The following is a 26,936-nucleotide window of genomic DNA, read 5'->3' as shown; positions in this document are numbered from 1 at the left end:
TTGCCAACAAGGGTTTTGCCACCAAGTACTAAGCCATGTTTTGTGAAGGGGTCAAATACTTATTTCACTCATTAAAATGCAAATCAACCCCCCCCCACCCCCCCCACCCCCACACACACACACTGTATAAGTATAGGATATATGAGTATATGAGTAACAGGACTTAAGTATCAGGATTGAGATTTTAGGATAAAATTTGCAAATGCATATAATCTAGCCACATGGAGTACATGCTAATATTATGAGAATACTCAGCCAATTATAGTGATTCACAAAGATTTGTATTTTAAAAAAAAACAAGTAACATCTAAGAAATAATTTAGGTAACAGGAAAGTATATTTATAATGATGCACCCAGCCACCATTAAAATATCATCAAATGTACAGAAAAGAAAAGAAAACCGCATGTTTTTGATCATTTCTTTGCCTTCAGAAGATCCAGATGTTGCAATATTAGGTTAAAAATGTGGAATTTTAGAGGAGGAATGTGTTAGGTTTAATATAAACCTAGGGACATGACTAAAATGTGTATTTTATCCAAAATATTATACATTTATTTTGAAATAAATGTATTTAAAGCACAAATGGGATATGGAGGTACACAAAAATGCGAAACAAAAATGATTTCTGAAGGATTTTAAAAATATTTAATGTTAAAATTAAGCATTAGATACTGGGGACATGTACAAATGCTATATTTTCAGTGTTTTAGGTTTTCATTTTTTGTTTAAAATTATACATTTTAAATTTGCAGTTAGATTAATGTGCTTAATATTAAAATGTATTTAATAGTTCACTTTTATGCATGTTTGTACCTATAAACTCCTGAATGACACCCATTCGGTGGATTTAAAGGAAACTAACGCCCCCTTGAGTACTGCGGCTTAAAAACTTTAAGTATGAAATGAAATAATGTTGAACAAGCCTTGAGAAAATATGGTTACTGTGTATGAATAATTTGATGTGTTTATTGAGGACAGTTAGATCTTAAGACATTATATGAAAATAAAATAACCTATTATTTCGTCAAAGCTAATTATTGATTCCTGGAAGGTTCGGGGAAGGTTCATTTCTGGATTAAAAAAGAACCGACAGAGAACTTATATGAATGTTATTACTTGCTTCCCAAAAATGAACATATGAGAACGCTAAAGGAATGGTTTGTGTTTGCTGAGTTGATAAATGCATTGGTATTGTAATGCAGAATTCATCAGTGCGTCTTACTGTAAAGACAATATTTGTTTTTAAGCAGGTTTTCTACTTGAGAAGATGTTTATGTCAACCTAACCAAGACCGGATGTCCACAGAGAAACAATATTAACCAACAACCCTTATTTCTGCCAGAATATCCTGTTTCAGATGTAGAAATGCATTGCAGATGCCATGCCGTCCTTGGCATTCACGTTTTGCCACCTTTAGCCTATTCCAAGTTAAAGTTTACATTAACATAACAGCACTGTGCCAGGCTCATAAGAAGCATGCACTCTAAGATTGAATTTCCAACTTGTGTGATTCTGAACCACAGTTTTATTAATCCTTCATGTAAAATAAGAACCGCTCTTTACTGTTTTTCCGTGAATTGTGCCAAGTCCCTCTCCGTGAGTGACGGGCGTTCACGGCTGTTTAGGGACGAACTGGATCTTCATTTCATTCTGTTAAACTTTCCCTCAAACATACATATATAAAAAAAAAAACATGCACTAATTAATCATTTGCAATAAGGGTAGCCCTTACGAAAATTAGCCATGCTTTTCATAAATATAAACAAAACAAAAACATTAAACCACGGTAACCACAAATTAACCGTGATTTTGATACACCAGCCATAGTTTAATCATAGTGTTTGTAGTAAAACTGTGGTTATACAAATGGTAGTCAATACGCCAAAAAAACATGGTTACTACACTTTTACTACGATAAAACCATGATTAATTTTCATCAGGGAAGTGTTTTCCAACAAAGTTCTGTCAAAATCAGATTAGACAGTAAATCTGGTTGTGTTTGCTTACAAATCCTGGGCAAACGTCCCACTATTCATCTCACACCAGAACCATGACAGTTCCCATGGTCGTTATGTATTGGTCATGTATGTCTTTCTGAGCCGTTCCTCCAATCGTTTGCGGGCTGATCTCCAAGCGGAGCGAACACGAGCCCAGCTCTCATCTGATCTGTCTTGAGTCTTAAGACTTTCTCCCGCTCAGCTGTCTCAAGCACGGCTGGAATGAAAGCACAGAGGACTCAGACATGACTCTGAGTGTGTGTGACGGGTTATTATTACCAGCACTGACCTGACCAGACACTGTCTTTCTGTGGTTTGCAGGTCTCTGCTGGAAGCCAGTAAAATCATTACGACCTGAATAGTTTGTTTTAAAGGTGCGCTGCTGTTTAGCCTTAATGCAAGGAAAACCAGCTGATTGCGATTTTAAAGTCATGCAACCTACAATTTCATGAAAACTCGGCCTGTTTGTTTTTATGGTGCATTAATTAAATACCAGTTTTAATAGAGATACCCTTAGGCTGACTTTGGCATAAACACCAGCAGAGAAGCAAGTCTTTATGGTAGATATGTAGCCTATTTTGAGCAGAATACGCATATTTTCGATTTTCACAATGTACTTAATTTGTCAAAATGTGCATGCAATACTGTGTCCCACAATGCAACGCACTCAACAAGACTTTTTTAAATCTGCATTTGGAAAAATCAGATCAGCCGTGTACTTCTACATTGGTGCATCACTTTTGGTTTGCACAGCGTTTTGTGTCAGTGGCCTTTAACCCTTGTCCAAGAGAGTTTTTCATGCACTCACCTTACTTTTAACTTAAGAGCTTCCGGTTATTTTAGCGGTGCCTAAAAATGATCCTTTGGTTGTATGATTTGTTGTATTATTTATTGAGAACTCAGGTCAGCAACATATCTGTGTGAGCTGAGCGGAGAGAAACTAAAGACGACTGGCCTCAAAAACGATTCTACTAGAATGCTCCATGGTGGACAGTATAGGTAAGTACATCTCTACTGAAATTGTTTTCTCTTCTATAGGGTACTGTACTTGAATAAGATCAGTGTGTAAATCAGTGTAATTTTAACACACTGCTTTTCTTCAGTCACATATCAGATTAAAGTTGACCTGTTAACACCAATCCATAATGTTTTAAAAATCACTCTAATAATGGTAGGTGTTTCTGCAACTACAGGCACTTTTAAGTCCCAACATTTGTCATACTGCTTTATAAATATATTCACAGTGTCATTACACACCTTGACAAAAAATATAATTAATGTGATTTAATATAAAATTATGAAGCATTTATAGATCCAAACACCATTTTTGTTCATGTCCCACAACTCACAATGTTGAGATACGTAAAATAAAATTTGACATTATTTCAAATAGACATAATAATAGACATATTAATTTACAGCATCTTAATTATTTTTGTATTATTTACTGATTATTTTTATGATTTGTTCAACTAAATGCGCCTGTCCCACGCGTTTGAGTCCTTACCGCAACAATGAAAAAAGGCTTTTATTACAGGTACTGCTCACTAGCAGTACTGGGTGGAGTTATGTTTAGTTATAGGGTAAGGGTGTGGTTAGGGGTCTATCTCCACCCATTACCTCCAGCGAGGGGGGGCTAGAGATCCAGCTCCTCCCATTTGGCTCTGAGCGAGCACCCTCTCTTTTATTATGACATTTTATCAAGGACAAACAAGTCTAGTTTCTATGGAAATATAAATTAGTGCCTGAGCACATTGCTGACAGATTGGGCCACCTCACTACCTCACTCACAAGATCCCAGAAATATAAGGTAAATATCATCTTTTCTGTGTCAGTATTTATTGCGTGTCCTTACAATACAGCTTAATAATTATGTTCTTTGAACTACATTTTAAAAATAAATATATATTACTGTTTAATACATGTATATTAAGAAGCTAATTATTGCCAATTAATTGCCAATTAGCTGCAATATTAGCAAAAATGTCATTTCCGCAACATGCCTTTACCACAGAAAATTTAGGTGTTGTGGTAAAGACCTTGTGTTGCGGTAGAGACAAGTTCAAGGTTTACTTTATATTAAATTACAAATATTCCGTCTACTGTAAATTATATTTCAACATGTCATTTGATGAGACCAAATTAATCAACAATAAGATCAAATAAATGCAGAGAGGAAATGAGAAAAGACACAGAGAGGTATGCAAAGTATCTGCAAAAGGAAACAGAGCGTTAGAAAAAGAGAAAGTAAAATGGGCAGTGTGAAGAGTACTGTACTGGCACACACATTATACATATACATACACACTTACCTCATTCCAACCCCTGCTGTTTAGCCATCGGAGAGCGGGTGCACACTTAATCTCGATGACAGACAGAAAGTCTGAAAAGAAGGCAGAGGAGGATAATTAAAAGAAACCGGAGGGAAAAACACAAAGCACTGCATGCCCCAAATCAGTTTGTTTCAACAAACACATCAGCTTTAGGAGATAATATTTTTTAAACATGAAAAACAGTTTGAGTTCTTTACTGCAAAACTACTGCTATCTTTTACACAATACCTTCTGTTTTCTGTTTATTTGACTGTTGTTCTGTACAGTAGCCCGTTTTTGATTTCATAGCACTTTAACATTGTGTCCTTACCGACACAAGATATCATTACCACAGCTCTGCTTTATTTTTTATTTTTTTCATACATATATATTTTTTATCAGTATTTACAAAACTCAGTAAGATAAAAATAAACATGTTCCAGCTTAAAATCTTAATGACTCTTATATGACCTTTATATAAGTATTACAGACTCTGATGGTTAAAATAAAAATTTCACAGGGCTAAATTTTGGAGAATCAAAAGTGTCCGTAGTTGCAGAAACACCTGGTAACACTGAAGAACAACATCAGGATCATTTGTCCCCGATTGATGAACGATAAAAACACTGACAGACAAAAAAGCATGCAATAACTTTGTGAGAACTGAGGCACGTTCTCAGAAGCTCAGTCTGGCCCAACGTTTTGCTCCGGTTTCCAGATTGAACGACATGTTTCCTGGAAACAGTGTGCAACGGGGTTTGAGATAGGTTTTCTCTTGTTTGGTGGGTGCGCCAAAAATGTCAGCCCAATCAGCAGCAACATGTATATAAAGCACGCGGTATTAAAGAGACAGCTCGCACAATGGGTCCAAGTGATTAATGTAACATAAAAATACTATACATATTTATATATTTGGCAGTTGTATTGTGGAGTGACACTTTCATAAACTTTTCTACTCTACTCTGATTATATAATGATAAATATTACAATATCATACCACAAACAACAGTGATCAGCAATAATCAGTGTTGGGGTAACGCATTACATAATAATATTACTTTTTTCAAGTAACTATTAAAGTAACGCATTACTTTTTAATTTAATTATTTTAATTTATTTTTCAAAAAAGTAACGCCAGTAACTTTTTCCCATTTATTGACTGACAGTGCGCTGTGTGAACATGTTACTGTAGTTCTAGACTAAATGTGAATGTGCATTAATTCATCCCACTCGCAATAAAACAGATGTAGTATTCATCAAAATGAATTAAAACAGTGAAATGCAAACTCAGAATATGACGCAAACTGCAATAATTAAATATGTTAAACAACACAAATGTATCTAATCCCATTTTATTAACCAATGTCTTTGCTGCTGACCTCTGATGATCCAGTTCAACCATACTAATAAGCAAACATGACTTTAGATAAACTAACATTTGTGCTTCATTGTTTTTTTATTGCTGAAGAGTGTTGAACCCTCTTATCCTGCGTTCTACTGTACAGACATCAATTTACTTTTCCTTCCGCCTGGGGTTTATTCATTACACTTTTTGGTGTGAAAGGGCTTTTACTATACATTTGCTATGATTAGAACTTTAGCCAACTTTACAATCAAGCCCTGCTCATATTTAAAAATTAACGCAAAAGTAACGTAACGCAACGCATTACTTTTCTATATTGGATTTCTATATTGCTTTGATTAAAAGTACCTCGAGAGCGTTTTGAAAACACAAGGAACCGAAGTCATACACCACACGCAAACGAAGCCAAAACCTTGATATTTTAGGCAATGCAGAAATCCTGGCCAGGACGCGTCCGGGAAAAATGGCACGTATGTTCACCCTACAGAAACAAACCTATATATTATTATAGATTTGGCATACATCTAAGTCAATCATGAGGAATTCTGAATGATATATAACCCTTGACAAATGTGAATATAATGTGTATATAATATTATGGATAGGCCTACTGAGTTCATAGAAAGTGTGGCCGTGATTAGATCAGTTAAGTTTATCCATTGTAATGCAAATCATGGTATTTAGGCAATTCCTATGTAATTTCCCTGCAATGACAATAGTTTGAGAATATTTTTATCAACGACATTCAGTGGGAGCACAAATTGACCCACAAAAGTTGTTTGCAGCGGGCTGTTTTGTCGCTTGATCTTTCGTTTAGGTGCGTTGATCCATTAAATCACTTATTATACAAAACCATGATCCGCACTCACATGAAATAGTCTTTTCTTTTGGTTTTATTCTACATTTTATCACCAATAGGACAAGGACACATACGTTTCAGCTCAAAGGCCTTCCTCAGTGTGTATAAATTACATAAATTGACCCTGAATTGCCAACAATGTCAACCGTGTTAATCCTTGTCAACTGGGTTACAGCTGATGGGTAACACAGTTGACATAACACAGTTGACATTTTGGCCATTTTAGGGTCTTGTGCAAACTGCTGACCTTGAACTAGTTAATTAGTAAAATTGATAGAGTCCATGGACATGACATGTACCCCTAATTATAGGATCACTCATTTATACAGATTTTATCAGACTCTGAAAATTCTTCAAAAAGATCACACAGAGTGGCCTTCTCAGCTGCCATAGTTGCAACACTTGTGCCATCAGAACAGGGTGTTCAACGCATCACCTTTTGCGTTTAATAAACCGTTTGCACCGTTTTGTCGGGGCTGAACGCAGCCCTGGCTTTTACTCTGCACATGCGCACTAGTGTTTTCTGTGCTTCAGAGAAGGCGCGCAATCACATCACGTCGTTAGGAAGAAAAAAGGGCTTTTTGAGGTCTAGTATTTTCCTGTTTATATGCATCAAATAAAGAGGTGCCGAAGTTAAGCTGATGCATGGAACAAAACCATCAACATATTAAAATGTAACAAATTAATGCATTTCTAATGTCAGACGTCGACAGAACATCACCAAAAACACATATATAAACTTTATTTAAATCTTAATATATACCAATACATTAAACATACATGAAATTATAATGTCAAAGCATCAAACATGTTTTATGAAACATGAAAAAGAGACACGAAAGACAAAAATGGATGCTTACGGAAGAGTGACTAAGACATGTAACATGGAAACTGCAGTTCATGGAAAATTACGCAAATCTTTGGAAACATTACAAAACATGCTATTAACAGAAAGTGTTTCAACATGCGTTTAAATGCAGCCAGTTGAGGATGTAACTTCCCACACAGACGCATCAAATCACTAACCACAGTCTTAAAAAGATCTAACAATGTAGATAACCACCATGGGCATTCAACTACAGATAGGGAGAAATGTCATGTGACTTCAATCCATGTGTCGGGTCCTAGATCATTTGATTCTGCTGTAAATTACTGATTTACCCTCCATTGCATCGGATCTGAGGAACAACAATCAAACAATCAAGTGTGAATGACCATTTAAGATCCACCACAAGCAATGCAGGAGACAGTCAAAGGTCATTCAATTCTGAGGGATCATGCAATTAGTATGTTTCAACATAAGTTTAAATATGACAGGAGAAAATGTCACTCAAACTATTTAGTTTCTCACCTCGCAGCAGAATCAGGATGGTGCACTCTCAGATTCTCATGGTTGTTTCTGATGTGTTGGACGGTTGCATACATTATCTTTGTAGTTTTTTCTGTGATCTGATCTGCTCTGGGTGAAACTCCAGCGTACAGACCATCATCACAGTGGTTTCTCTCATAGCTGGAAGGTTGTTGCACCTGGAGAAAGAAGCCAAAATCTCTCATATAGTGAAGCATAAAAGTAAAATCACTTGCATGAGATGCATGTTCCTTTAGCTCTTTTTCTAAAACACACTGATTTCTCATTCTTTGGCATGCTGGATTCATATCCAAACAATTAGAAAAAAAAAAAACATTTTATAAAGCACAACATATATAATGAAGTTGTGATTTCATTGTCATGACAGAAACAGAGATGTTTCTTTGTTCTGACCTGCTTCTGCCTGACATCAGACACTCCACTTTTTCTCTTCCTGTAGTGCAGAGATAAGCATGTAAACACAAACACACATTCATAATTATTAATGAGTACACCAGCACGCATTATTAAAGATGTCACCTTATGAACATGATGATGCAGATAAGGAATAAAACTCCACATCCGGCTGCGATCACAACAGTTGCATACAGGACTGTTTTATCTCCTCCTGAAAAAAAAATAAATTAAGCTAAAGTATGATCGTATGTCTGTACAAATAGCAATATATGCAGCATTTTGTTAGATGCAGTAATTTGAAAATGTTCAATGGTGACTAGAAATATAATATGCCAGTCAGAGCATTCCGGCAGGTCTTTGGGTGACAAAATAAATTGTATGGAAATGCACTTGAATTAAGCAAAGGAAAATGAATGTGTTATTTAAATTTCAGTTCATTGGGAAGTCTACAAGACTTTAATATAACAGTTTTGACTAGCTTGATAAATATTAATTGGAAGCAATTTGTAAGATTGGAAAGTCCAGTGAGTTTACCTTGCATCATCAATACAGGCTGATCAAATGAGCTAAGCATTAATCATATCATATGTCACATCTAGCACTTCTGCAAACCACACCTTCAAAACATTCATTCATAATTTTTCATACAAATGCTCAGCAGAAATATTTAACCGATTTACCTTTAACAGTGACAGTAACAGCGTCTGATCTCTGAGATCCATGTTGATTGTGAGCCTCACAGTAGAAGCGTCCACTCTGTAGTGCACTGAAACTCTGTCCAGATCCAACAGATGAGCTTTGATCCTCCTTAAACCAGCTGAAGTTCAGAGCAGGTGGGTTTGAATCACTGCTGCAGATCAGAGTCACTGAATCTCCCTCCACTATTTCACCAGATCCATTTATGAACACTGAGACATTCCTGGGAGGATCTTAAAAGAACAAAAATGAAATGTCAAAATAAATATTAGAAAATTATGAATTTGGAAATTTGAGCAATGTAAAAATGATTATTAACTCACACATAACGTTTAAAGTCACATTATCAGAGTATTTCTCTCCATGTTCATTGATGGACTTGCACTTGTATTCTCCACTGTGATCAGAGCTGATCTTTGAGATGCTGTAGATTCTTCCAGATCCTACAGTCTCTCCTCCTTTAATCCAGCTGATTTCTGGAGGTGGGTTTGAATCACTGCTGCAGATCAGAGTCACTGAATCTCCCTCCACTATTTCACCAGATGGACTGATGGACACTGAGACACTCTTTGGTGGGTCTAAAAAGGACAAAAAAAAAAAAAAGGTTCCTTTGGAGGATATAGAGGTCCAGCATAAATGAAATTAATATTAACAAACACTTTTTTGTATTTCTAATTCGATTTTGTTGAAACTTTGGTAACACTTTATTTTGGTGGTCCCTTTTTAGCACTCTTTTTGACAGTAAGTAACTTTACACCTACATGTGAACAAACGGTCATTAGAGTATTAGTAGACTGTTTGTTTGATTAATATCTGCTAACATAGTAGACTGTGTTAAATATTTAATAAATATCTGCGAACTCTTTATTGTGATGGTCTCCAAACAGACATTCTACTGACTAAGTAACTTTGCAAGCACATCTTGTAGGGTCAAAAATAATCAAAGACTTCTGCTTTCCTGTCCCAAACCCATCTTGAGAAACAAAAGAGCTATTTGGTATTCCTGAAGGCACAGGGGTGCTGCTAGTAATCAAGGCCTGTAGGCTAAGATGTGTGAACATTGGGGTCTACTAAATGTCACACCTATTGAACAGAGTGAAGCTGCAATCTTCTGATTGGCCTGTTTGAATGTCTCACATTTGTTTTTTAGTCACATGGTCAAGGAAGGGATAAAATATTGTAACTGTTGCTCTGTCTCTCTCTCTTTGCTGCGTCTTTTCTTTGCTGGCACTCTCTTCTTGGGGCCTTCTCAATTCAATTAAATTCAATTCATATTGCTGTATTGGCATGACATACTTAGATACATATTGCCAAAGCATTGTACATAGCAGAAAAAAACCAAAACAAAAATATATAATATACAACCATAAATAAACAAAACATGTAAAATACATCCATATATATATATATATATATTTATACAAACATTAATGGTACTGCTACATAATGAAGATGTGTTCACTGTGTGTTCAAGTCTTCTCTCTCTCTCGTAACATTTTACATACATGCTGGGTACAATTAGCTGTTTATGTTTTACCATCCTTCATCTATTTTGTGGATGAAGTTACATTATAAGTGTAACTATAACAAAATATTGCTATTAAACCATATCAATTATTAATTATATGCTACCTAATCTTGATTCAAGGTTAATATTGAAGTGCTACCTATTGGAATACAATATAGTCACTCAATAGCAACGCTCTCCCACATATGTAGCTATTCTAACTGTGCTTATTTCCGTCGTTGGTATAAGTGGCAGTGGGTGGTAATAAACTAGAAATGTACAGTTTTATACCATCGTGCTGACAATGTGTATTTAGTCAATCAGCAATCCTACAGCCTGAACCACTGTAGGGAAACCACCCTTACAATCTCAACTTATTCTAACCCTACCAGTCAACAAACACAGTACTAACAATCAAATGAGAGTTAGTAGATATGTAGGTGCAATGTGACTTATAGTGAACAGAATGTGTTAAAGGGACTATCAAAATAAAGTGAAGTCGAACCTTATACATAATCTTGTGATATTCAAACAAATTTACTCAGGTGGCGAAAAAATATGATTGAATCTGTACTCACACGTGACACTGAGCTGAACAGCAGGAGAGATGTAAGTGTGTCCATGTAGAGCACAGCTATATCTGCCTGCATCCTCTCTTCTGACTGACTGCAGCAGGAGTTGATTGTTTCTGTCTCCTATCTCAGTTAATGGCTGTGAGTTTCTGTACCAGATGAATGTTGCTCTGTCAGTCAGAGCGCAGCTGCTTTTACATGTCAGACGGACATTATGACCCTCTGTCACTCTCTCAGGAGACTCCACCTGAAGATCTGAACACAACACACACATTATATCTAGTGCTGCTGTCAGACACTGATTATTATTCAACATAATGCACAGAAGAAGAGTGAAACCTCATCAAAGTCACCTGTGACAGTAAGAGTTACTCCTGGATAACCAGTCCATTTACCATCAGGTCTATCAGTGATGAATCTGAAATAGTACATGTGTTCATCTTTCTGTGTCACATGACTCAGTCTGACGGTGCAGTTCTGCTGTTTATCTCCCAGATACTGAAGCCTCTGACTGTATTCAGGGTCCTCTTGTTTCTCTTCACTTGATTCTTTATTTTTACCTTTAACAAGTGTTTTTATCCAGAACACTTTCTTGATCTGATATCCAGTAGGGTATGTATAAGTGCACCTCATTATCACTGATGAGTTCTTTAGTGCACAGATGTGTGAATGACTGTAACTCACACCCCAACCAGCACCAGAAACACCTGAAACACACAATTCATAAGAAGAAAAGTTTAGCAGCAGTTACTAACAGAATGTATTTGCTCAAGATCTTTGAATGTCTTTTGGTTGCTAAGTAGAGGGTGTTGAAGAAAAGCAGCATTGAACAGCTGAGCCAGAACAGTGAAAACAGTGATATTAATCAGATGCAATCAATATTATACATCAGTATTTTCTGAGAAAAAACACATAATGAAGATAAGTTTGGCATTAGATTTACATTAGAAATGAAATACTGAGTAAAGCATTGGACAGACATAAAGACAGACTTCATGCGTGCACTGCTCCAATATAAGAGAATACATTGTTTTATTCCTTTACAGGGTTCTCATTTACTTTTACATTTAGTCATTATTTCTGTCAGACATCTACAAAAGCACTTATTGAGAATTAACAGATTTAGATGATGTTTTATTGTTTTGTTTGACGTTACCATCGTGGTGATTTGACTGATCACGGTCGAGAGTAAAGAGCGATAACTAACTGATCATGGTGGAGAATTTGCTGCTCAACAGATCCTGAGCTCTTTGACAAATATCTTATTTTGTAAAATTAGTTCCCTTTACACAGAGTGCGACCGCGAAATTGAAAGTGAACCACGAGCGCCCATTCAAAAGCGATTTCAATGCCTCGCATATTGATAGCGGCTCCCTGATGCGCGAAAACTATACACCTTGTTTTTTTCCTAACAAAGTGCGGACATTTGCAAATTGTATGGATCCCGTTTGATCCACGTCCAGCTATTTTTAGCAGTACGAAACAGCTCGTTTTGCTGCTTGATATCGCAAACTGGTGTGTTTTACCATATTATTTTAATGTGTTATCTTAATTATGCTCACACTGGTTTGTAGTGCAAACAGTTTTACCGTTTACTGCACTTTGTTGTTCTTCTGTTTTCTTTTTTCTCTCTACCGTGCCTAATTAACAGGAAGTCTCACCCAAAGGTTTACTTCTGGGTTGAAGAATAAGGAGGATATACAATATTAGCACGTTTGTGGGTGCGGGCGGGAGTGGAAGATACATATTGCAGGAGCGGGCAGTAAGAAAACAAAAAAAGAGAAATATATGGAGTTCAATTGAATATCGCACCAAGTTTGTGACAGGCCTGCTACAAAAACATCTGACGTGTTTGCATTTTGGCCGTGGCGTGAGAACATGAAAAATATACACTAAATCTGATCTGAGCAGTCAGATTGAAACAGATTTCCAGAAATGCCATTTTAGCAGGATTTCAAACCACATATGAATGTAGCTTCTAACAGATTTTTGCTGTTCACACATGCCAAATATTAGCGGATTCCAATCGGATATGCACAAAAAACCGACTTGGACTGACAATCTGAACAAGAAGCATTAGAAACTCACTGTGAATCATGAGAGAAAAGATGAGAGGAAGAAGAGCCATTCTGACTGCCATCACCATAGCAACACCTGCAACACGAAAATTCCAATATGGTTGAGATTTACAACAAAAATATAGCTCAGTCTTTCTACCTCAAAATTTGTAATTATTAGTGAAATTTACTAGCAATTTCTGAGTGAAAACAGTTTCAAAGGAGATTCTACATCTTGTTCAGTGTAGAAGCATTAAACATGGATCTCCTTATAATCAAACAAACAAAACTTGATAAGAAACTGGTCATACCGTAGCACAGGACAACTCCCCAGCTGAAACAAAATGACACATGAAGAGAAACAAGGAAGGTTTACCAGCCTCATTTAGAACCAGAACGACGTAATGTCCTCCTCATTTCCTGTCTTTTTTTAAACCTCTGACTAATGATGTAAAAATATTGCAAAAAAAAAAAATTTTTTAGATTTTTTAAGATTCAAAAAATATTGTTTATTTCCTGGTTTATTTAGCAGATTTTAAGATCATGAACACTTTCTTGTAAATGAAAGCCAGGAATGAGCACATATAAGGGTAGAGTGGGGGAAGGAGAGTGTTTTTTTTTTTCTACTGTGAAACAAAAGTTAAATGTCATAGTTTTAGTGACAATGGCATACATGATCAACCAAGCATGAAACATGTCCAGAGTTTTCATTTTATTAGATTAACAAATATTAAATGTGTACCAAGGGGGCGTTTTGCCCCACAGGTGGGGTAAAATGGTGCCCAGGCTGATAAAGCTATTTGCTTTAAACATTTATAGCAAAATTAAAGTACAGGCAGTTTCAACTTAAAATGAAAAATAAAACAAATTATAATTATGAATTGCAAAATTATAATAGCCTATTTGCAAATGCTAACTGGCTAGCCAACTAGCTACCTGGTGCTAATTTGAGGTCATTTTTAAATATAAAGTCCAAGTATTTTCCCCACTCTACCCTATTGCATGTAAGCAGGACTACTTCTATCAAACACACAAGTGAAAAAGTACCTAAAGTCTTAAAATATAGATGTCTGCTGACGTATGACGGCCCACGTAGATCTATTATTTCTAGATGCTGTGCCAATACATTAATGGGCAACAAACAACAGTGACTGTGTTGGTGTTTCCTGTTGCACATACGCATGTCTGACCAGCAGAATTCCAGTGTGTCGAAACATCTGCAAAAGTTGTGGTTTGTGGTTTTTTTGCTGTTATGATTGTGCATTAAAGAAATTAAATAGAATTTTAAAAATCGTTAGTCACACAATTAAATCAGTATCATGTGCATGTTGGTATAACCATATTTAGGTTGATTCAGTGATGTTAAATGATAATCAAGATTGAAATAAAAACAATCGAGACGTTGTCATAAAACACAGAAAGAGGATGACAATCATAGGTTTCACTTCATCGACAACCAGCAGAAGATAGTGAGACTTCTAGTCACTCACACTAAAGTACCAACCAACACCAGTGTTACCTGAATGACGGAAATGGGCCTTAAAATAATAATTGATTCCATGTAAGTGGAAGCACTTCAAGTCATCTGCAACGTTCAAACTAAAATACTTCTATAACGATCTGTGCAATTTGAAAGACACCAAATCAGGTCAAATAGGACAAGATATTGCATATCGCAACATGTATAGATAAATTTGGATATTGTGCTCACAGTAGGCAGGTCATGAAAATTATGAAATTATAAAAATTTAAGCCAAAGGCTTTGACAGAATTTCTCTTGACAAGTTCTCTAGACGAAACACATTTCATACAAACCGGATGAGGAGTTTATTCTTTTTGAGGGTTTACAAGCAATAATGTAGATTAAAAATAACAGTCATTATATTTCCAAAAATGTATCTGCTTTTACCAACATTTTGTCAGGAGGGTCTCTAGAGTCTCTAGAATTCAGGATTTCAGCAACATCCCGATGAGAGGACCAGTGAGAGAAAATGCTCTTTGCAAAAACATGGAATAATTCAGCTCTTAGCTAAAAAAGAAAAAGAAAAAAAGAAATGAGAATCCAGCATCAGACCATCTCTGCCACAGTCCCACCACACGAGGGCGATGTCAACATGGAGATCAGTTTTCCCAGAAACAGCAATTTGACCAAACTGATCTGTTGATCATTTGATTGTGCTGTAAATCACTGATTGATCCGCCACCATCTGATCAGTAGATCTGTGAAATTAATATATCCAGAGATATTGCATCAAAGACCTTTTCAGATGCCATTTAATACAACCTCAAGCAATGCAGGAACGGCATTCACTGGTGCTCAAAAGTATTTGATCATGTTTATGAACATGCCATGATCGAGTTTCTCACCTACTGGCAGCATCAGTCCGGTATTTTCTAATGTTGTCGTACTGGCTTTCCTTCTCTTCCGGTTGGTTCATCTCTTTGTTTTGGTGATGCAGGACCGTTACATACTGGATCTCTTCTGTATCTTCAGAATCAGATGCTTTTCCTTTAGTCTGATTGTGACTGAAATTGTTGAGAGTAATTAAGGAATACAGGGCATCGTTTTTACTCGCGGCATCAGATTCAGACAGAGACCCATTGTGAGCTGATATGTTGACATAAAGATCATCCTAAAATGAGTGAAAATTACTTATTAAACTTTATTTACAGCAAAAATTATTAATACCTTTGCGTATAACATTTGCTTACAGCTCATTTGATTTACCTGCTTTTGAACGATGTGATTAGGTCTCTGTTTTCTCCTCCTGTAATACAGAATCATCTACAATGCATTTATGAAATAAGCTTGGTATACTAATGGGTTTCCTGACAGACAACATCTTACATGAGCAACACCATGACGAAAATGAAGATTAAACCTCCCAATCCACCAGTGACTCCAGCAACTGCATACAGAAACGTCCTTCCTACAAGACAAGTGACAAGACGATTCTTTCATCTTTATACACTATGAGAAAAAAAACTAACATGATTCATAGTGTATAGCTGCATTTCAACACAAATGCATTTATCTTCATAGTCAAAGATTGCATGACCGTTCCCCCTTTGTCACATCTGAATGGATTGCTATTGCTGCTTCAATAGACATCCCTGTGTATTTTACAGACTCTAAACGTATTGTAGATAGCAGACGCACGTCTGCAAGATGTCTGTTAAAGATTGCTTGATCTGGAAAGCATCTGCTGTGTAAAAACACATGACAGACGTCTTTAAGATGTCAGTTTTACATACATTCTAAAAATCATAAACATCTTAAAGACATCTAATAAAGGTCTATTTGACATCTGATATGGAAACATCATAGGCATATTTTCTTCTTTCCCTAGCTCATCAGAATTGGAAATATTTCTCCAGTCACAGAATGACTCAGTGAAACACACCATGTACAGTGACAGTAACAGCGTCTGATCTCAGAGATCCATGTTGATTGTGAGCCACACAGTAGAAGCGTCCACTCTGTAGTGCACTGAAACTCTGTCCAGATCCAACAGATGAGCTTTGATCCTCCTTAAACCAGCTGAAGTTCAGAGCAGGTGGGTTTGAATCACTGCTGCAGATCAGAGTCACTGAATCTCCCTCCACTATTTCAGCAGATCCAGTTATAGACACCAAGACGCTCCTAGGTGGGTCTAAAACATCATTAACAGTCACAATACATTTGACACGAAAGAGGATTAAATAGCACAGTTACAGAACCATCATTAACTCACACATGACGTTTAAAGTCACAGCAGAGTATTTATTTATATCTCCATATCTGGACTTGCACTTGTATTCTCCACTGTGATCAGATCTGATCTTTGAGATGCTGTAGATTCTTCCAGATCCTACAGTCTCTCCTCCTTTAAACCAGCTGATTTCTGCAGGTGGGTTTGAATCACTGCTGCAGCTCAGAGTCACTGAAACTCCCTCCTTTATTACACCAGATGGACTGATTGACACTAAGACGCTCTTAGGTGGGTCTAAAAAAGACAAAAATGAAATGACAAAATAAATGAAAAAATTATGAATTTGGAAATTTGAGCAATGTATAAATGGTTATTAACTCACACATGACATTTAAAGTCACAGCATCAGAGTATTTCTCTCGATGTTCATATCTGGACTTGCACTTGTATTCTCCACTGTGATCAGAGCTGATGTTTGAGATGCTGTAGATTCTTCCAGATCCTACAAACGTTTCTCCTTTAAACCAGTTGATTTCTGCAGGTGGGTTTGAATCACTGCTGCAGCTCAGAGTCACTGAATCTCCCTCCACTATTTCACCAGGTGGACTGATGGACACTGAGACGCTCTTTGGAGGATCTAAAAAGGACAAAAAAAAAAAAAAAAAAAAAAAAAAAAAAAAAAAAAAAAGTTTCCTTTGGAGGATCTAGAGGTCCATTTTTTTTTTTTTTGCATTTCTAATTCGATTTTGTTGTTGAAACTTTGGTAACACTTTATTTTGGTGGTCCTTTTTTAGCACTCGTTTTGACAGTAAGTAACTTTACACCTACATGTCAACAAACTGTCAGAGTATTAGTAGACTGTTTGTTAAATATTTAATAAATATCTGCGAACTCTTTATTGTGATGGTCTCCAAACAGACATTCTACTGACTATAAGTAACTTTGCAAGTACATCTTGTAGGGTCAAAAATAATCAAAGACTTCTACTTTCCTGTCCCAAACCCATCTTGAGAAACAAAAGAGCTATTTGGTATTCCTGAAGGCACAGGGGTGCTGCTAGTAATCAAGGCCTGTAGGCTAAGATGCAGAGCCGATCTTCCCTATACGCAGAATACGCAAGCTGCATAGGGCCCCAGAAACACCAGGGGGCCCCCTTACTCTCAAAGATGTTTTAATTTTAGTTGAGTTTTTGAATTTGGCCAGCAGTAATGAAAACATGAATTTGAACATGAACATCATTTTAATTTTAAGGCAGTGCGCGGTCACGCTCTCTACGTAAAAATCAGTCAAATCATGTAACGTGAATGTCGTACAGTCTCTTGATCTTACTAAAAAAAAAAAAACGAGTTGAAAGCGTACCGAGCCGCGGAAGAGATACGGTTTCTCGAGCGCTTTCCATGAGCACGATTTGAGACTGCGTGAAACACGGACAAATGCGCAGACAAATTTGCAGCAGGTACAATGATATTACGCAGCGCCTGAAAGTAGTCCCCAGCTATATCATAACTAGTTATCTAGCAGGAGACTACTTTCAGGCGCTGCGTAATATCATTGTGCCTGCTGCACACATGGTATGTCAGCAAAGTTCCTTGATTATTACGCCAGAATGAGAGTATAGTTCCTAGCCATATCCGCCTAGAAAATCGCAACTTTTCATTTTCCATTGGTCTTAGTACACGATGTAACTACAGAAGTGTAAAGCTTTAAATAGGAAAATTATTTAAACTCTTTGATCATTTTTGATGACCAAATGCTAATGGTCTAATCCGATTCAATGATCTATGCTAAGCTAAAAGTGCTACCGCCAGACCCGGAGATCAGCTGAATGGATTCAAAAATGGTAAAACTCAATTGTTTAACTTTAATGAGAGTTAGTCGATATGTAGGTGCAATGTGACTTATAGTGAACAGAATGTGTTAAAGGGACTATCAAAATAAAGTGAAATCGAAACTTATATATAATGTGAATTCTCTGTTGTGTGATATTCAAACAAATTTACTCAGGTGGCGAAAAAATATGATTGAATCTGTACTCACACGTGACACTGAGCTGAACAGCAGGAGAGATGTAAGTGTGTCCCTGTAGAGCACAGCTATATCTGCCTGCATCCTCTCTTCTGACTGACTGCAGCAGGAGTTGATTGTTTCCGTCTCTTCTCTCAGTTAATGGCTGTGAGTTTCTGTACCAGATGAATGTTGCTCTGTCAGTCAGAGCGCAGCTGCTTTTACATGTCAGATGGACATTATGACCCTCTGTCACTCTCTCAGGAGACTCCACCTGAAGATCTGAACACAACACACACATTATATCTAGTGCTGCTGTCAGACACTGATTATTATTCAACATAATGCACAGAAGAAGAGTGAAACCTCATCAAAGTCACCTGTGACAGTAAGAGTCACTCCTGGATGACCAGTCCATTTATATTTATCTTTCTCGGTGATGAATCTGAAATAGTACATGTGTGAATCTTTCTGTGTCACATGACTCAGTCTGACGGTGCAGTCCTGCTGTTTATCTCCCAGATACTGAAGCCTCTGACTGTATTCAGGGTCCACAGACAGATCTGGAGGCTCTTCACCCTTTACAGGGTTTTTGGTCCAGAACACTTTCTCGATCTGATGTCCAGTAGGGTATGTATAAGTGCAGTCCATTTTCACTGATGAGTCCTTTAGTGCACAGATGTGTGAAGGACTGTAACTCACACCCCAACCAGCACTGAAAACATCTGAAATTATAATTTTTTTTTATTATTATTCAAATTAACTGCATCTGTAAAGCTAGAGAATGTTGAAAAGCAGAAATAGTTCTGACTCACCGTGAATCATGAGCAGAAAGATCAGAGGAAGAGGAGGAGCCATTCTGATCGACACCATCATAGCAGCACCTGCAACACAATCAATGCGCAGTGCTTTATTTTAGCTGCTGTGAAGGTGAATCTCATAAAATCCATCAAGAACAAGATCAAGCCATTGTGAGATTTGTGTCAGAGTAAAAGTAAGGCCCTAAATATAAAAGTTTATTTATTATTTATTTATGTAAATATATAAACACATTTACATGTAATCATTTGGCAGATGCTTTTTAACTTAAGTTAAAAGCAACTTTATGAGGGCAAAAGCAGCAATCAAACCAAAAAAAAAAAAAAAAAAAAAAGTGTAGCAATATGTTGTGACAAGTCCCGGTTAGTCAAACGGCAAACATGTAGCAAACAAACAGAGAAATTCTCTTACCGTTTTTCCGTGATGGAACGATACTGTAAGAACAGAAGTTTACAATCATAAGATTTCTCTTGAAAATGAATGCTTTATCTTCCTCTTATCAGGTACATTTTACCATCAGATTCTGCTTAAAAAACAGCTTTGTTTAAATCCATTCAAAGAGTATTTTGATAATGTCAAAAAATATCTCATCATAAAAAGGACAGGGCAAATGAAGCAGCATCTGCCAGTACATGAGAGTTAGTGAAACTGAGGAAAAAAAAAAAAAAGGAGGAAGTGAAAACGGATGAGAGAACAACATGCAAAGTTTCATAAAACTGTTTTACACAAAGTTTCTCGTCCTCTAGCGTCCACACATTGCCTCTAGTGTGCAGATAAGAGGCCTGTGAACTACAATAAACCTTTATGCAAATCCTGTATCATTATGACACAGACGGTCTCGGTTCCTTATACATTTCTAACGATTGGCCTTATCGACCGAATTACATGGATTTAAAATTTAAAACTGTGTGAGAGCTTTGAGTGTTTAAATAGATGAGACAAACAACAATGTTTAAAGTGAAATCAAATATGTATTCACAATATTCACATCAACACAATAAAACTAGAATAATTTAAGCTGTTAAAAGCACTTAAAAAGTCTTTTAGTTCCATACAATAAAACAGTCCTTAAGAATCCTAGTGTGCTGAAAGTCCCAATATGAATGTGCTAAAGCCCCGTTCACACTAGCAGTGAATCAGGTTTCTTGCCGCCAAGTACAAACATTTTGGACTAAATATAATCTAAATTAAATCCGTACATACAAAGAAAAGTGAATGAGAAACAGAGCATACTTTCTTCCATTGCATGTCTTCTACGGCTGAGAAGAGAACAATCACATGAGCTCAACCATCTTCTTTCCTATTGGCTGTCGCTCTACATTGAAATGAATGGCATCGTGTCACTTTGTCACTTGTAGTGTGAACGGGGCTTAAGTGTCCACCGGTGTATATACAAAAGTCCAGAGAAGTGATAATCCAAAAGTGCTTTAAAGGAAAGTCCACAAAGGTAACTCCACTATTCCAGAATGCAGGTGATCACCCAAATGTTCGTAAGCAATGACCATGATTGTTTGACATGCTGTCTCCTTTATGCTGTCAATTACCTATTTCCTGTCATGTGATCAGTCACATGACAGGCAGACCCAGACTCATTTAAAGACATACACACTAAAAATGTTAAGAGGAATGGAATGGACTTAAGAAATCATGTAAACCAGTTAAAACTCTATTATACATAAAATCATTGTTCACATTGTTCCTCAAAGCTTCAAGGGAACTCAGTACCACTCAGATACCATCTATCTATCTATCTATCTATCTATCTATCTATCTATCTATCTATCTATCTATCTATCTATCTATCTATCTATCTATCTATCTATCTATCTGTGCATGCGTCGGCGTTTGTGGAGCGTGTGTGAGGGCATAGTGAGTGTGAGCACGTGTAGCTATTTGTTTCCTTTTTCTCCCTTTTATTTTCTTCTAAGTTTGTTTGATTTAATATATAATGTGTGTGTGTGTGCGCTTGTGCGTGCTTGCGCTGCCTGCTTTCTTAGAGAGCATGGCAGCTTCGGGTGAGATTGGGCTTGATTTCCTCACACGGCGTCACAGAGTTAAAATAGTATCCATGGCAAGTGTGGAGGCCTGCTGTCTGGGTGTTGGAGAGGTTGGTCATCAAAACATTCTCTCTGCATCCAGAATGAATAACGAAACAGTGTTTTTTTTTTTAATTCACTGGTAAGGGCGAACAAAGTGGTTGTGCATAATGCACAATATCAAATATCCCTCCTTTTCTCAGTGATGATATACTGAAGCAAGCACTTTCACGTTATGGAAAGTTGGTTTCGCCAATCAAAAAGATCACGATAGGGTGCGAGTGGGGATGGGTATTGTTTACATTACCGGCTTATTGATACCGGAACTTATCGATACTATTTGGTGCAAAAAGATATGATGTGAAAAGTTCTTGAAAAAAGATAAGATGTGACTTTAGCGTATCTTACCATAGATAGTATCTTAGTAAGTTTAGCCTCCTACTTCAGATGAATGAGATCATCCTACCACAGGTAAGGGAGATGAAGTGGGATGTGTAAATTTGATATTTTAATACTGCACTGTTATATCTAAACAGGCAGTTTGCGGCCTTGAAAAACTGCTGGTGACCACAGAGGCAATGGTTGCGAGACCCAAGCCTAGTGGAAGACTGTCAGAGTTCCTGGCTGACATGAGGCTGCAGAGAAGGCAGCAGCAGGATGAGGGTGAGATGGCAATCTACAAATTCCAGGTATATGTATGGTTCTGTCTCCCATTTAAACAGAGAACAGTCTATTTTTTCAAATATTTCTAATATCTAATTTACAATCTCTATTTATGGTTTATGCAACACACAGACAATAACACTCCAAGAAGAGGCATGAAAGCTGGCAGGAGATGGTGTTGCTGCCACTAAACTTAAAAAAAAATAATGGATGCATCAATCAAATCCACTGTAAAACATCTGAAAGCAAGATTCAGTAGCCTCCTAGGCAATTGTAGTCACCTGTCTTATAAACACATGTAGATGAGAAATATTGTTACTCATTTACTAAAATGTATTTGTTCTTTCAACAGGGGAGAGTGCTTCTGAGTGTGACACAACCAAGGCTGTCAAATGCTTAAACATTTAAGCATTTAAGCCATGATAGCTGGCCAGAGAACCAAGAGGACTTCCTTGCATTTCTCTTGGATCACTTCTCCACAGTCCTGAGAAGGTAGCTGGTGGATTACTACAATATTATGTGTACTGGTGGTAGATATTTTGTTCATGTGAACACTGATTAGCTGTGTAATCCACATCATTTTCAGAAATGGTGTAAACACTGAGCTTGCAAAAGAAGAGTTTGTAGGCTTGAAGCTGTTAATTGCTAGAATGTTCAAAGACAAGACCTATCTCAGCCTTCGGGAGCTCATGTTGACCAGAGAGCCCTACTGCTCAGAGTACAAGGTCAGTTTTTGTTAATATTCTTTCTTAAGATTGTGTCAGTTTTGCTATCTAACACACATTGCTTAAATAAATCTCTTGAATGTATTTTTTTCCAGAACATCCTGCACCTTGTACACATTATGCTGGTCCTCCCTGTCTCAGCTGCAGTTCTCTGCACAGAAGAGGATCAAATCAGACACTAGAGCATCCCTTCATTCAGACACAGTGGAAGATCTGATAAGAATCAGTGCAGAGGGGCCAAGTCTGGAAGATTTTGATGCTAGAAAGAGTGTGGCCAGCTGGTTTAGCCAAGGCCAAAGATCAAGAAGGCCAAACTACAGGAGTTGGCCATCCGAGGGGCATGTGACTGATATCATATTGCATACCGTAGAGGGTTTTTAATGTAACAAAGGGGATTTTTGTGTGCACGATTAATATTAATACCGGTAAATTGTGACAGCTCTGTGGTGTCTAATGGTGCCATCATTCCACGCTACATGTGGGCCAGATCATCATTCCACATGTGCTAGACACTATGTTGCTATCTGGGTCTATTACCACCCATGTCTGGCAGATGACTTCCTGTCACTATCTACGTGAACACATTCACCCTCATCAGTGCTAATGAAGTCAACATTCTCTCATATGTTTCTCACAACCCACTGTCCCACTGTCCATTAAAGCATTAAATGATAAGTTAGCTAGAGGTCAACAATTATATATTTTTTTCTCTTTTCTTTTTTCTCCCGATCTGATATTAGCACTGTCAAATGATTAATCGTGATTAATCACATCCAAAATAAAGGTTTTTGTTAACATGAGTGTGTACTGTGTATACTTATTATGCATATTTCAAATATATTTTTATATAATATAAAAAATAATATCAATATATAAATGTATATACATGTAAATATTTTCAAAAATATATACTGTATGTGTGTGTATTTATATATACATAATAAATAAAACAGTACACACACATATTATGCAAACAAAAACTTATTTTGGATGCGATTAATCACGATTAATCATTTAACAGCATATACTGTATATATAATTATGATGATTAGCTGTGTTGCACAATAGGTAGGGTGCAGTTTAGTTGTTATATTGTGGGGAGGGCAGAGACGGGTCGCTGTATGTATTATATGTACATAGTATGTTATTTGTATAAATCAGCAGATATCAAATTGTATGTGTCCAACACAAATTTCCTACGGGACAATAAAGTTTATCTTATCTTAAATAAAGAGGATTATCTCAAAATCATGTCATCGACGTTGATGAGGGGAAATTGTGCAGTTATAGTCAAGTTGTTACACAGAACAAAACCATTAGCATTCAACATATAGAAATTTAACAAATTCAAGTATTACGGTAACACTTTATTTTAGGGTCTCTTATCTAGTTGCCTATTAGCATGAATATAATAGAATATTAGCCATTTATACGACCTTATTCTACATCCCTAATTCTACCCAATACCTAAACTTAACAACTACCTTACTAACTATTAATAAGCTGTAAAATTAGGAATTTATTGAGGGAAAAGTCGTAGTTAATAGTGAATAAGTGTTCCCTGGTCTAAAGTGTTACCAGTATTTCTAATGTCAGACATCAGTAGAATATCACCAAAAACACACAATTATATTATACACTCATCTTAAAATAAACCAATCAATTAGACATCCATGAAATTATGTGAAAGCATCAAACGTGTTTTATGAAAAAGACACAAAAACGGATGCTTACTGAAGAGTGACTAAGAGACGAAACTACAATTCATGGAAAATAATGCAAATCTTTGGAAACATTACAGAACATGCTATTAACAGAAAGTGTTTCGACAGGTGTTTAAATGCAGCCAGTTGAGGTTGTAACTTCCCACACAGACGCACCAAATCACTAACCACAGTCTTAAAAAGATCTAACAATGTAGATAACCACCATGGACATTTTTCTAGTTTGTGGTATTGGTCCGTCTGACCAGTGCTTCCTCTTCAACTACAGATATGGAGAAATGACATGTGACTTGACACACATTTAAATCACTATTATAAACATTATTGTAAACTGATTCAAAGCTGCATTATCTGCAATGTATTTACACTTTACACTGGAGTCCAGCTTTATCCTGGATCATTTGACTGTGCTGTAAATCACTGATTTACCCACCATTGCATCGGATCTGTTGAACAACATAATCAAATTTGAAGCGTGAATGACCATCCTCCACAAGTAATGCAAGAGCCAATCAAAGTTAAGTCAATTCTAAGGGATCATGCAATTGATACGTTTCAAAATATGTTTCAATATCACACAAGAAAACGTGTCTCAAAACTATTTTGTTTCTCACCTTGCAGCAGAATCGGGAAGGTGCACTCTCAGATTCTGATAGTTGCTTTCATTGCTTCTGACGTGTTGGACGGTTGAGTACTTGATCTTCTCAGAATCTGTGGATTCAGGAGTTTTTCCTGCAGTCTGATCTTGTTATGGGTCTCTTGGGTGAAACTCTACAGACCATCATCACATTGGTTTCTGTCAGAGCCGGAAGGTTGTTCAACCTGGAGAAAGAAGCCACAACCTTCTAGAAAAGTATAAAAGTAAAATCACCTGCATGACATTCATGTTCCTGTAGACTTTAGTCGCCTTATAAGAACGTTTTCTTAAACACACTGATTTCTCTTTCTTTGAGATGATGTATTCAGATACAAAACAATTTGAAAATAAATTTCATAAATCACAACATAACTAAGTTGTGATTTCATTTTCAGTTGGATATTTCTACACTGTGTTCTGACCTGCTTTTGCCAGATGTCTGATACACAGCTTTCTCTCCTCCTGTAGCACAAAGATAAATGCATGAACACAAACACATTAATAATTATGAATGAGTAAACAAATGCACATTGTTAAAACCAAAGATCTCATGATGCAGCTAAGAAATAAAACTCCACATCCAGCTGCGATTGCAACAGCTGCATATATGCAGGACCTAAAGGATACAAATTCCATTGCTTTTATTATCTGCAAAATTGAAAATGTTTGATGGCATTATGCAATTGAACAATTATGCACAATTTATTTTAAAAGTTGTACTACGTTATAATGTTCTACTACTCTTTTTGTAAAAACACTTAAGGAGATGTGGACAAGTTGTCTTGTTAGGTCTACAGGACAGTGATAAACATCTGCACACAACACTACAGCACACATTCATCATTTCATGCCAACTAGCACTTCCACAAACACTCAACTTTAAAAATAATTATTTTTCTATCAAAAGTTATGGACAAATATTTATCTGACCTTTAACAGTGACAGTAACAGAAAGTAGCCCTCTGTGTTCTTACCATGTTTGGATCGACCTATCGGTGAGAGTTTGCATACTCAGCCATGAATGTTGTGAAGAATTCAGACTGCAGCAGCTTGACTAATGAACATTTAGGCCTGTGTCTCCATCTAGCAACCACACCTTTTGTGTCATGCTTTAGGCAGCTGATTAGAAAGCATTAGACTGCTTTGTATTTTGCACCATGTTACTTTTGGCCTACCTTTTGTTCATAAGAAATGCTAACACTTAAATTAATTGTTTTGCTACCTTTGCAGTTGTTATCAATGTATTTTGAAGGCAAAAAGCACTTTATTTATTTTTCAGAAAATGAGTGTTGATTTGTAATGCATGTTATGCATGTTTATTAAAAACAAGTTTTGTAATAACCAATAGTTCCGGACCTTTGACATTGATGAAAATTCAGATTTGGACCTTTGAATGAAGACTTTGAGAACCCCTGGTCTGCACCCTTATTAGTCAGCATTTACATTGCAGTACACACTACAAAGTATTCAAAACCTGTTGTGTAAATGCATGAATAAATAATTTAC

The 26,936-nt window shown here is 36.6% G+C and overlaps 2 protein-coding genes across 4 annotated transcripts; both read right to left on the bottom strand.

Annotated features, from left to right (window-relative positions):
- Positions 1-7,258: 7,258 nt before the first annotated feature.
- Positions 7,259-14,109, bottom strand: LOC306872986 (B-cell receptor CD22-like). The gene is made up of 9 exons (XM_079421967.1): positions 13,162-14,109; positions 11,427-11,780; positions 11,080-11,328; positions 9,318-9,572; positions 8,979-9,227; positions 8,422-8,509; positions 8,296-8,335; positions 7,885-8,060; positions 7,259-7,711 (listed from the first exon to the last, which is right to left on the bottom strand). The coding sequence occupies exons 1-9, from the start codon at positions 13,217-13,219 to the stop codon at positions 7,663-7,665; spliced, it is 1,518 nt and encodes a 505-aa protein (XP_079278093.1). The 5' UTR covers positions 13,220-14,109; the 3' UTR covers positions 7,259-7,662.
- Positions 13,831-20,943, bottom strand: LOC306872976 (B-cell receptor CD22-like). Of its 3 annotated transcripts, XM_079421952.1 has the most exons (12): positions 20,879-20,943; positions 20,057-20,079; positions 19,642-19,710; positions 19,207-19,551; positions 18,860-19,108; positions 17,205-17,459; positions 16,865-17,116; positions 16,535-16,783; positions 15,979-16,060; positions 15,859-15,898; positions 15,498-15,763; positions 13,832-15,350 (listed from the first exon to the last, which is right to left on the bottom strand). In XM_079421952.1, exons 3-12 carry the CDS (start codon positions 19,700-19,702, stop codon positions 15,296-15,298), a joined length of 1,854 nt encoding a protein of 617 aa, XP_079278078.1. In that variant the 5' UTR covers positions 19,703-19,710; positions 20,057-20,079; positions 20,879-20,943; the 3' UTR covers positions 13,832-15,295. The 3 variants fall into 3 exon arrangements, 2 of the variants coding, with proteins under 2 accessions (XP_079278077.1, XP_079278078.1); XM_079421951.1 differs by lacking the exon at positions 20,879-20,943 and having other exon boundaries at positions 13,831-15,350; positions 20,057-20,295; XR_013784443.1 differs by lacking the exon at positions 20,879-20,943 and having other exon boundaries at positions 14,101-15,350; positions 15,498-15,656; positions 20,057-20,295.
- Between the last annotated feature and the right edge of the window lie 5,993 nt (positions 20,944-26,936).

This window comes from Barbus barbus (assembly GCF_936440315.1).
Source record: "Barbus barbus genome assembly, chromosome: 7".
Taxonomy (NCBI): domain Eukaryota; kingdom Metazoa; phylum Chordata; class Actinopteri; order Cypriniformes; family Cyprinidae; genus Barbus; species Barbus barbus.
This window is presented reverse-complemented; position numbering and strand designations above follow the sequence as displayed.

Excerpts from the sequence above, each read along its gene's own strand:
- LOC306872976 (XM_079421951.1), bottom strand. The coding sequence starts at position 20,105 with ATGATTGTAAACTTCTGTTCTTACAGTATCGTTCCATCACGGAAAAAC. Across the intron at positions 17,117-17,204 it reads TGTGACTTTAAATGTCATGT|ACCCACCTAAGAGCGTCTTA; the intron begins GTGAGTTAATAA and ends TGTCTTTTTTAG. Across the intron at positions 15,899-15,978 it reads TTCGTCATGGTGTTGCTCAT|GAGGAGAAAACAGAGACCTA; the intron begins GTAAGATGTTGT and ends TCTGTATTACAG.
- LOC306872986 (XM_079421967.1), bottom strand. The coding sequence starts at position 13,219 with ATGGTGATGGCAGTCAGAATGGCTCTTCTTCCTCTCATCTTTTCTCTC. Across the intron at positions 11,781-13,161 it reads CTTTTCTCTCATGATTCACA|GTGTTTCTGGTGCTGGTTGG; the intron begins GTGAGTTTCTAA and ends TGTGTGTTTCAG. Across the intron at positions 8,336-8,421 it reads TGCATCATCATGTTCATAAG|GAAGAGAAAAAGTGGAGTGT; the intron begins GTGACATCTTTA and ends TCTGCACTACAG.